This window comes from Nerophis lumbriciformis, linkage group LG04 (assembly GCF_033978685.3).
Source record: "Nerophis lumbriciformis linkage group LG04, RoL_Nlum_v2.1, whole genome shotgun sequence".
Classification (NCBI taxonomy): domain Eukaryota; kingdom Metazoa; phylum Chordata; class Actinopteri; order Syngnathiformes; family Syngnathidae; genus Nerophis; species Nerophis lumbriciformis.
The window spans coordinates 13,169,131-13,181,323 of record NC_084551.2 but is presented as its reverse complement, the minus strand read 5'-3'; the positions used below and the strand labels follow the sequence as shown (position 1 = coordinate 13,181,323).

The following is a 12,193-nucleotide window of genomic DNA, read 5'->3' as shown; positions in this document are numbered from 1 at the left end:
ACCCCTGAGAGCCAGGCGTCCTCTGCAGTGGACATGTGTGTGTGGTCTCTTTCTTTTGTCAGAAAACAATAATATGCATGTCCACTGATGTCAGCACTGGCTTTTAGGAGGATACTAATGCCTCTGAATGTTATGTTTGGTGTTGTTGATCTGGACCCCAGGATGCAGAAAGGAGCAGGCGAAGTGCAAGCAAAAGCCCTTTTATTAGGGAAACGAAAACATAAATAGTGCACAGGACTGGTCTGGCATAAAAAAAAACATCCTGATTGGCAACCAGGGACACGGGTGTACTGGTTGTCAATCAGGGACAGGTAAAGGTAGCCAGCGCTCAGACAAGAGGTAAAGACAAACAGGAAGTGGAAACATTAGGAAGACCGCTGGACAGTAAATATTACAGAAACTAATGAAACTAATAGCTGTTATGTAAGATCATGACAATGATTTTTTCTTTCGAAAAACAACCACAACAACTGTTGTTAAATACCCAGATGGCCTATTAACAAGACAGTTCCAAACCAACACATTCTAAATATAGTTGATGCTTTGTTATGGCTTACCTCCAGAATGTGTGTTTATGACGAATAACCCTATTTGTCTAATCAACATCAGGCCTAATAAGCAACAAAAGTATAAGTAACATTTATTTGTCAAGCATGGTTTAGCTATTTAAATAGTTAACTACCAAACTAATGGTTGTGGGTTTGATTCCCATGTCGAAATATCCTCGGGGGAGATACGGAACACCCATTTCCCTCTAATACTGCGTGCCATAGGTAGATGAATGACGTGTCAAAGTAAAAACCCATTGTGACACCACCACCAATTTTATCAGATTAGATTGACAGATGATACCAAAAGTTACAGTAATTGTTTTATCTTAGAGCCATGTTGCTCCCAACATGACTCGATTCTTTATGAGTCTAACAATAAATCCATTTGTTTTGTCCAGTAAAGTCGATTACCAACAAATACTGATAATGATCTTACATCACCTTGCTTTCAGTGACCTTATAAATTCATGTATTATTTCCCACTGGGGCCGAGTTGTCCACATTTTTGTTGTGATTTCATCCGTACCAGAGCAAACGTTCTTCCAATCTGCCTGTGAAAGCTGTCTATACTTATTTCATTGATAACGGCCTGCAAGCATTGGAGCTCAATGAGTTGCCGCCCACGTAAGAGACGGCCTTTGTCCTTGCTGCTCCTATTGTAAGGTGCAGCCGGCGGATTGAATCGCTGAGATTTCAAGGCTAAATGACTTCACGTCACAGGAGCTTCTCGAGTGGAAAAGGAAGCATGCCTATAAAAAGTTGTGTCTTTTAGTGGATCCTGGACATGAGTTGAGGTGGATCTGCCATGTGGCTAACATGCAGGCTGGGAGGTCTGAGCAAGATGAGTAGTTGCAGGCTGATGGGGGCAGTCAGCTGTCATGCTGGATTAGCTTCTGTAAAGGAAGCAGATGCTGGATGTTTAGAGGCGGAGAAGCTCCCAGACCTTTTGGAGCTTTTGTTTTGTCAAAATAAAAGTGTTGCAGTATTCAGAGCTAAACATGGGTTAGATTGACGTTCTTTTCTGACTGCTCTGTTTCCTCTTGCATGGCTTGTGTGTGTGTACAGAAGCGGGAGGCAAGAAGTTGCGTAGCACCATCCAGAGGAGCACAGAGACGGGGCTGGCGGTGGAAATGAGGAGCAGGATGACTCGACAGGCCAGCCGAGAGTCCACAGATGGCAGCATGAACAGCTACAGCTCCGAGGGAAAGTAAGCAGACCAGCACCGACCTTGAGTTTGGATTTCCAGGAACACAATAAACTGCTTATTGATAGGCAGCGCAGAGGAGTAGTGCACAGCTGCCTTACAGTCTGGGAATTTGTGTTACAACATATGTGTGTTTGCGTGGAATTATTCCTCCAATGTCAAAAAACATGCATGTTAGAGACTCTAAAATTGGTATGAGAGTGAATTTATATTATTATGCGTGTGCTGTGATTGGCTTGCAACCAGTCTAGGTTTCTAACCCGAAGTCAGCTGAGATAGGCTCCAGCTAATGAGAGCAAACCATATAGAGTGTCTTGTCTTTGAATATTCTCATTCATCCAAGTCATTGTATCCGAGAACATAACCTCGAGCCAAAGGATAGGATCCGAAACCATCGCCTCCGACTCGTCTTTGAGCATGGACTAATGAATCCTGCTCGGGTGAGAGCGAAACTTTTCCAAAGACGAGCTGAACAGTCCGTTTGCGATCAAGTCAATGTCCTGAGCATGAAATGTCCTGAATGGGTGAGAATATTCACAGATAAGACACAAGGATGATGTGTAAATATGTTTTCTAGACCAGTGGTTCTCAAACTTTTTTCACCAACATAAAAATTCAGTAACGTAGTAGGCCTAAGTAAGTAAAAAAAACAAGGCAGGGGGTTTATTTAACAGGCACGTTTTTATATTTTTGGCCACTGTAACATTATACACAGTTTGAACAGTAACACTGTGTTTGAATGTCGGAAACTAAAACACTGTAATTAGATAATGAGTCAAATAAAAATAATTGCACATAATTGATTATTTGGCGTACCACTACATGGAACCCGTGTACCACTGCTGGTACTCGTAACACAGTTTGAGAATCACTGTTCTAGACCTGGAGTCGGCAACCCAAAATGTTGACAGAGCCATGTTAGACCAAATATACAAAAACAAAATCTGTCTGGAGCCACGAATAAATGAACGGCTTTATATAAGTGTTATAATGAAGGCAACACATGATGTAAGTGTCTACATTAGCCTACTATCAAAATGACTATGTGTCGCAGGCTGACGCAAATCTTCGTTGACAGAAATGTTGAAATTTAATATTTATTCTACACATTTTTTACAACATTGGAAAACATTAGTAAATCAGACTTCTCAGAGGGTGAGATAACTCTTGGAAATTACTGGCTTAGAATGGCCAAAGGTATAAATGTGTGTGTCCAAGTTAAAGGAAACGCTTCTAATGCTTCTCTTTCTTTAGCTTTAGTGTGAGGGGGTGGTGCTGGATCCAAGTATGCTACTCTGTAGTTCTAGTCTGAGGGGATGGTGCTGGATCCAAATATGTTATTCTTTAGCTTTAGTATGAGGGGATGGTGCTGGATCCAAGTATGCTACTCTTTAGTTGTAGTCTTAAGGAGATAGTGATTGTTTTAAGTATGTTATTCTTTAGCTTTAGTCTGAGGGGATGGTGCTGGATCCAAGTATGCTACTCTTTAGTTCTAGTCTGAGGGGATGGTGCTGGATCCAAGTATGCTACTCTTTAGTTCTAGTCTGAGGGGATGGTGCTGGATTCAAGTATGTTATTCTTTAGCTTTAGTGTGAGGGGGTGGTGCTGGATCCAAGTATGCTACTCTGTAGTTCTAGTCTGAGGGGATGGTGCTGGATCCAAGTATGTTACTCTTGAGTTCTAGTCTGAGGGAATGGTGCTGGGTCCAAGTATTTATTATTTAGCTCTAGTCTGAGGGAATGGTGCTGGATCCAAATATGCTACTCTTTGGCTCTAGTCTTAAGGAGACAGTGATTGATCCAAGTATGTTATTCTTTAGCTTTAGTCTGAGGGGAAGGATCTGGATCCAAGTATGTTATACTTTAGTTCTAGTCTGAGGGAATGGTGCTGGATCCAAGTATGCTACTCTTTAGTTGTAGTCTTAAGGAGATAGTGATTGTTTCAAGTATGTTATTCTTTAGCTTTAGTCTGAGGGGATGGTGCTGGATCCAAGTATGCTACTCTTTAGTTCTAGTCTGAGGGGATGGTGCTGGATCCAAGTATGCTACTCTTTAGTTCTAGTCTGAGGGGATGGTGCTGGATCCAAGTATGTTATTATTTAGCTTTAGTATGAGGGGATGGTGCTGGATCCAAGTATGCTACTCTGTAGTTCTAGTCTGAGGGGATGGTGCTGGATCCAAGTATGTTACTCTTGAGTTCTAGTCTGAGAGAATGGTGCTGGGTCCAAGTATTTATTATTTAGCTCTAGTCTGGGGGAATGGTGCTGGATCCAAATATGCTACTCTTTGGCTCTAGTCTTAAGGAGACAGTGATTGATCCAAGTATGTTATTCTTTAGCTTTAGTCTGAGGGGAAGGATCTTGATCCAAGTATGTTATACTTTAGTTCTAGTCTGAGGGAATGGTGCTGGATCCAAGTATGCTACTCTTTAGTTGTAGTCTTAAGGAGATAGTGATTGTTTCAAGTATGTTATTCTTTAGCTTTAGTCTGAGGAGATGGTGCTGGATCCAAGTATGCTACTCTTTAGTTGTAGTCTTAAGGAGATGGTGATAGTTTCAAGTATGTTATTCTTTAGCTTTAGTCTGAGGAGATGGTGCTGGATCGAAGTATGCTACTCTTTAGTTCTAGTCTGAGGGGATGGTGCTGGATCCAAGTATGCTACTCTTTAGTTCTAGTCTGAGGGGATGGTGCTGGATCCAAGTATGTTATTCTTTAGCTTTAGTATGAGGGGATGGTGCTGGATCCAAGTATGCTACTCTTTAGTTGTAGTCTTAAGGAGATAGTGATTGTTTCAAGTATGTTATTCTTTAGCTTTAGTCGGAGGGGATGGTGCTGAATCTAATATGCTACTCTTTAGTTCTAGTCTAAGGGGATGGTGCTGGATCCAACGATGCTACTCTTTAGTTCTAGTCTGAGGGGATGGTGCTGGATCCAAGTATGTTATTCTTTAGCTTTAGTATGAGGGGATGGTGCTGGATCCAAGTATGTTATTCTTTAGCTTTAGTATGAGGGGATGGTGCTGGATCCAAGTATGTTATTCTTTAGCTTTAGTATGAGGGGATGGTGCTGGATCCAAGTATGCTACTCTTTAGTTGTAGACTTAAGGAGATAGTGATTGATCCAAATATGTTATTCTTTAGCTTTAGTCTGAGGGGATGGACCTGGATCCAAGTATGTTATACTTTGGTTCTAGTCTGAGGGGATGGATTTGGATCCAAGTATGTTATACTTTGGTTCTCGTCTGAGAGAATGGTGCTGGATCTAAGTATGTATTCTATAGCTCTAGTCTAAGGATAAATACTTGGATACAACACCATCCCCCCTCAGTTTATCGAGTCTTTTAGCATTAAATAATGGAGCCTGCTCAGATGAGAGGCGGAACGTCTTCAAAGATAATCTGAACACTGCCCAGACAATCCTAGTACCTTAACTTTAGTCAGCTGTTCACCTGAATTGATACAGATAAGGTGGTGACTAACATACCTCTTTTCTCTGTTCCAGTCTCATCTTCCCAGGTGTGAGGCTGTCATCGGATGCTCAGTTCAGTGACTTTCTGGATGGACTGGGCCCTGCCCAGCTGGTGGGACGGCAGACACTGGCGACTCCACCAATGGGTAAGAATGAGAATCCTAACTGGGATGCGTTGCCCCCCCCTTACCCCCTGCTGGAGCCAGCATTGATGTTTTGCATTTTTGTCCAGGGGACATCCAAATCGGCATGGTGGAGAAGAAAGGAGCACTGGAGGTGGAGGTCATCAGAGCTCGTGGCCTTGTAGGAAAACCAGGTTCCAAGGCGCTGCCAGGTATTTACGCGACGGCGGTGTGTGGATGAAATCTGACGCACAAATAATGAGAAAACTCACTTCTTGGAGTATGAAAGTGATGTCTGATGTCCTCTCCTTTCTTCCCAGCACCGTATGTCAAGGTCTACCTTTTGGAAAACGGAGTCTGCATAGCCAAAAAGAAAACAAAAGTAGCAAGGAAAACCTTGGATCCTCTTTACCAGCAGCAACTGCCGTTTGAGGAGAAACCCGGGGGCAAAGTTTTACAGGTGAGGAAAAAATACTAAAGTGCAGCCCGCGGGCCATTATTACTTATATTGTAAAAAAATATATATATATTATTAATGAAATATGTTATTAGATATTACAATCATTTGCTCGGTCACCTAAAATCAGCTATGGGTACCGACCAAAATCCCTCGATGCAACCGGGTATCGATTCACGTAAAATCAAACGTGCCATTGTTGCATGTGACGTCACGTTCGGTTGCAGGCTCGCACTGGCTAAACACTTGGCCAGGAAACGAGCAGCCAGCCAAGCACTCAGCCTCACTGCCTCTGAGTAATGTTGTAATTTTCCATGCCAACAAAGCAAGAAGGCGGCACTCAAAAGTCCAATAGGACTCCACTTTTCAAAATGTCCTAGCTCGATGCTAATTTACATTGGGTTTGCCATACACATGCTACCGATTAGCATTAGGGATTTTACATGACCTCGCAGTACTTTGTAGGACTCAACAAAAGACAAGACTGGCACGTTCAACTTAATGGCAAAGGCTACTTTGTGGCTAAGGCAACACAATGTAGTTCAGATGTGTCAAAGTCGTTTTCACTGAGGGCCACATCGCAGTTATGTTTGGCCCCAGAGGGCCGCTTCTAACAGTGAATACTATTATTGGACAATTTTTTTATGCATTTTATTAGTCGATGTTTTAAAAACTAAAATGTAAAAAAAGCATGGTAAATTGCAATCATTTTACCTCAAAATGTTGTGTATATTACTGGAAATAGAAAAACAGTACTGCTGTTTTTATGGTTAAAAAAAAAGGCAGCTCAGTTACATTTATTTTTTTACTGTAAATAAAAAATTAAAACATTTTACAGTAAAATTTTGGCACCTGAGCTGCCAGTTTTTTGGGTTTTTTACTGCAAATCAACAACTGTAGATTTTTCAGTGTATTACTGTAAATGCCAAAATGGCACCACAGTTTATTACAGTAAAAAAAAGTCCTGTTTTTTTTCCATTTAGAGAAAAATGCTGTAGAAACCACAGTAAATTTCACAATTTTACCATTAAATGTATTGCTACTTTTACATTGCACAATTTGATGGATAACTTGCTTTGAAATCATTATTATTAGTATTTATTTCTATTTAAAAAATGGTTTGAATGTTGATAAGATATTTTTGCATAATTAGACATTATTTAAGTTAACATAGTTTGCAATTATATGGAGTGCTTTTTTTTCTTTCTCCCACAATAGAAAGAAAGAATACATTTAGTAAGAAAAGTTACAGTACTTTATTGATACATATTATTTCCAGGCTTTTGAGGGCCAAATAAAATGAAGTGGCGGGCCACATCTGGCCCCCGGGCCTTGAGTTTGACACCTATACACTACTGCCTTCTAATGTTGTAGAATTGCAACTGCATGCAAAATCTGCAATGCAATACAGTACTGTACTGTCAGAAGACAAGATAACAAATGGACAGCACAGCTCAGTGTTAAATGTTGAATAGATTTTTTTTTTTATAAATACATTTTGAAACACTTAACATTTGTTAATACATTTCAAGACCCACACAAAAGTACCGTAAATTGGTACCATTGAGTACCGGTATTGAGTTCTAGGTACCAATCGTTCCCTACCTGTAACACAAAGCTAAGATGTAGATGTTTTATTAGGATAACTTAGCATTTATTGAAGTGCATTAGACCAGTTTTAGTATCTTCAATGCTCAAAATTTATCTTGCAAGTATATGGATACAGGATGCTAATATATAAGTCCAAAACCAGTGAAGTTGGCACATTGTGTAAATCGTTAATAAAAACAGAATACAATGATTTGCAAATCCTTTTCAACCTATATTCAATTGAATAGACTGCAAAGACAATATATTTAATGTTCGAACTGGAAAACTTTGTTATTTTTTGCAAAAATTTGCTCATTTGGAATTTGATGCCTGCAACATGTTTCAGAAAAGCTGGCACAAGTGGCAAAAAAAGACTGAGAAAGTTGAGGAATGCTCATCAAACACTTATTTGGAACATCCCATGGGTGAACAGGCTAATTGGGAACAGGTGGTTGCCATGATTGGGTATAAAAGCCGCTTCCATGAAATGCTCAGTCAGTCATTCACAAACAAGGATGGGGCGAGGGTCACCACTTTGTGAACAAATGCGTGAGCAAATTGTCCCAACAGTTTAAGAACAACTAGGGATGTCCGATAATGGCTTTTTGCCGATATTCCGATATTGTCCAACTCTTTAATTACCGATACTGATATCAACCGATATATACAGTCGTGGAATTAACACATTATTATGCCTAATTTGGACAACCAGGTATGGTGAAGATAAGATACTTTTAAAAAAAATGTATAAAATAAAATAAGATAAATAAATTAAAAACATTTTCTAGAATAAAAAAGAAAGTAAAACAATATAAAAACAGTTACATAGAAACTAGTAATTAATGAAAATGAGTAAAATTAACTGTTAAAGGTTAGTACTATTAGTGGACCAGCAGCACGCACAATCATGTGTGCTTATGGACTGTATCCCTTGCAGACTGTATTGATATATATTGATATATAATGTAGGAACCAGAATATTAATAACAGAAAGAAACAACCCTTTTGTGTGAATGAGTGTGAATGGGGGAGGAAGGTTTTTTTGGGTTGGTGCACTATTTGGAAGTGTATATTGTGTTTTTTATGTTGATTTAATAAAAAATAAAAAAAACGATACCAATAATAAAAAAAAAAACGATACCGATAATTTCCGATATTACATTTTAACGCATTTATCGGCCGATAATATCGGCTAAAATACCACAACGGAGACCCCGGACTGTTGAACAACTTAACCTGTACATCAAGCAAGAATGGGAAGTAATTCCACCTGAAAAGCTCCAAAAATTAGTCTCCTCAGTTCCCAAATGTTTACTGAGTGTTGTTAAAAGGAAAGGCCATGTAACACAGTGGTAAAAATGTGCCTGTGCCATTAAATGTTAAGTTAATGATTATTTGCAAAAAAAAAAAATAGTTTCTCAGTTGGAACATTAAACATCTTGTCTTTGCAGTCTATTCAATTGAATATAAGTTGAAAAGGATTTTCAAATTATTTATTTACGATACAACTTCGCTGGTTTTGGGTTTTGTACAACAAAACCTGTTTTCAGTCACCCCTGATTCACAGTTTAAAGCCTCACTTTTTTCTTCTTTCAGGTGATTGTCTGGGGCGACTACGGACGCATGGACCATAAATCTTTCATGGGAGCAGTTCAGATACTGTTAGATGAGTTGGACCTGTCCAACATGGTGATTGGCTGGTTCAAGCTCTTTCCTCCCTCCTCACTGGTGGACCCGACCCTCGCCCCCCTAACAAGAAGAGCTTCCCAGTCCTCGCTGGACAGTTTCTCGCGGTCATAGCAGCGTGCGGACTGATTAGCGTCGTTGTAGCAGCCAATGTTGCGATGGAAGGCCACGCCCCCCCAGTTACACTGCATGCTTGATGTTGTGTCTTCTGAGCCTGTTTCTAGGGGAGCAAAGGTGAGCCTGTGTTTTGAGCAAAAAAAAGCGTCGCACACACGGTGCACGCGGTGAAAGCGCATCGCAAGCGCTCAGCGGCCGGGAATGCTGGGCGTCGTTCTTCTTCTTCTTGGGACGAAACTGGAATGAACTCCTTAGCACGAGGAATCCGTCATCTCCAGGTTTTCATCCAATTCGAAGCCATGGGGGTCAGCACTGAGAACCACGAAATGAGTTCTACAGAAGCCCTTTTGGAATGAAAAATAGATGCTTTCATTTATTTATTTATTTTTTTCCATTTATTTTGTTCCCGTTTCATGTCTGAAGGGGGTGATGGCGGTTTTCATCACATGCTTGGTCACGCCAGTTTTTGGAGTCGATTACTTTTTACCCCCTGCTAGCCTGCAGACTCTCGTTTATGTGCTCAACCAATGAACCCAAGGCTACAAATTAGCAAAGTCATCAAAACCCCAATGAAAAAGATGTGCAATCTACCATCTTTGTTGTTTTTTTTTTCTTGCTTTCTCTTTTGATATATTGTATGACAATTATCTGAGAAAAATATATTTTCCTGTTTTCGTTCATTTGCATGGACAGACCAATTTAGCTCAGTAAAAAAAACAAAAAAAACAGAAGACAATTATTTTCTTGAGGCTGTAACTTGCAAAAAAAAAAAAAAGAAGTAAAGAAAAGTGAATCAAACTGATCAGCCGTTTTTTTGGCAGTTGATAATTATTTTTTAAAGATAAATTTCACTCGTGCATGGTTTTAAGTCGGGGGGAGTGAATGCAACATGGTGACTCGGAAAGAAGTCATTGCTTAACAGTCTTTAGAGCATTCATAAGTCAGCAAGATAAGGGGACATTCGGGAGTATTTAACAGATAATGTTTGTGTGACGATAAAAAAAAGGTACAAATAAATGTAAATGATTTATTTCAAAAGGTAAAAGGCTCAAGCCTCATGAAGATAAACATTATGTGCAAATTGTACATTTTTGTCCCAGGGTACTTCACATTGTACTGTTTCATTATACGACCATTGTTCAGTCCCCTGATAGTGTCCACGTTTTAGGACTGCTTATTTCACACCTCAATATTGTTTTGATATGCATTTTAGTTTGAATTTGATTTCTTTAACAAGCATGTTGAAAAGGATTATCTGCAACATGGCTTGGGCACACCTTAAAGTAACTCAGCATGTTTGATAAAAGAGGATATTTGGAATTTTTTAGCAATTTCCTGTACAGTGCATGTCAACTTCATTCATTTTTCTCCCTCACGTTAAAATCTAACACGACTAAATTGGTTTTTTTCCGGTCTCCTGGTGACCAATCAGCGAAGGTTTAACAAAACATTCCACTCATATTTTCTTTGAGGATATGAGGAGAAAAGTGACGAGGAACCTATTTTCTATTAACGGGGGTGGGTGGGGGGGGGGATTACAAGTGTATTTTCTTTCAGTATTGTTGACAAACATGCAAAAATATTGTGTATTGGTACAACACAAAAGGTCTATAAGTCATCAAGAGGCAGCAAACCTGCAAAAAGAACACAAGTTGCTGGGGTTCAAGACAAGCACTCTTTATGAAATGAGCTCATCACAAGTTCAAACAATATGGGATATTGCCACATAAAATGTTTTGCTTTTGTTTGAATGAGAATATTGATTTACTATATTTTTGTTAGTTTCATTTAAAAGCCAACACCTGATTATTTTTTATTTTCTATTTTTAGTAAAAAAAAAAAAAAAAAAGAACTACTTCTCATGTGTGGGAGGTATACAGAATCTTATGGTTGCAGTATGTCTAAATGAAATTGAACTGGGGCATTATTCCTTCTCCACGCGGAGATAACCAATTTAACGTCCAAGGGAACTTTTGTCACTGCGGTATATATTTTACGTTTTTGATTTCCATTGTACATACCTTTTTAGATGTCAGAATTTGAATAAACGAGATTCCGTGACGACACTCTTCTGGAGCAGGAAAAATGCCTCACATGATGAAAAAGACATATGTAATTTATCCTTTTGAATGCCTTTTCATTTTCTTTTTTGGTGCAATGTGTTAATGCCAAGGCTATGTCTTGGTCAAGTATGGTTGAGTACAGAGATTTATGTAAGTTATTTTTCAAATTAAAAATTAAAAAATGATATTACACTACTGCCGACTGTTGTGTCTTTTAGGATTATTTGGATTTATGCACACTTAATGATGTCAATATGATGTAACAACACAGACTACTATTCTGATAAATATCAGCATGCCTAATCTGTAAATGACTATAAAATATTGGCTTTATAATTAACAAAAATATTATTAGTCTGTCGCTTGAAAGCAAAAGCATGGTTTTAAAACACAATGCAGAGTTCACAGTATCCAAATAAGCATTCAATAAAGCTATCAAAAGTGTTGAATAGTGGTGTCCTAAGCATCCAATAGCAATCTCCAAAGCATCCAGTAGCGCTCTCTAAGGGTTCCATAGCGATCTCCAAAGCGTTCAATAGCGATCTCCAAAGCGTCCAATAGCAATCTCCAAAATGTCTAATAGCGATCTCCAAAGCATCCAATAGCAATTTCCAAAGCATCCAATAGCGATCTCCAAAACGTCGAATAGCGATCTACAAAGCGTCCAATAAAGATCTCCAAAGGGCCCAATAGTGATCCCCAAAGCGCTCAATAGCGATCTCCAAAGCGTCTAATAGCAATCTCCAAAGCGTCCAATAAGGATTTTCAAAGTGTTCAATAGCGATCTCCAAAGCGTCCAATTGCGATCTCCAAAATGTCCAATAGCGATCTCCAAAGCATCCAATAGTGATTTCCAAAGCATCCAATAGGGAGCTCCAAAACGTCCAATAGCGATCTACAAAGCGTCCAATAGCGATCTCCATAGTGTTCAATAGT

General features: G+C 39.3%; 1 protein-coding gene across 28 annotated transcripts in view; it reads left to right on the top strand.

Moving 5' to 3' along the window:
- rims2a (regulating synaptic membrane exocytosis 2a) overlaps window positions 1–11,452 on the top strand; it is a 343,114-nt gene extending 331,662 nt beyond the window's left edge. For all 28 annotated transcript variants that reach the window (XM_061949203.2, XM_061949186.2, XM_061949179.2 and 25 more), the window contains 5 exons: window positions 1,617–1,758; window positions 5,256–5,368; window positions 5,455–5,556; window positions 5,665–5,804; window positions 8,988–11,452. In XM_061949203.2, coding sequence (XP_061805187.1) covers window positions 1,617–1,758; window positions 5,256–5,368; window positions 5,455–5,556; window positions 5,665–5,804; window positions 8,988–9,191 — 701 coding nt within the window. In that variant the 3' untranslated portion in view covers window positions 9,192–11,452. The remainder of the gene's footprint in view (window positions 1–1,616; window positions 1,759–5,255; window positions 5,369–5,454; window positions 5,557–5,664; window positions 5,805–8,987) is intronic.
- The last annotated feature ends 741 nt before the right edge of the window (window positions 11,453–12,193 follow it).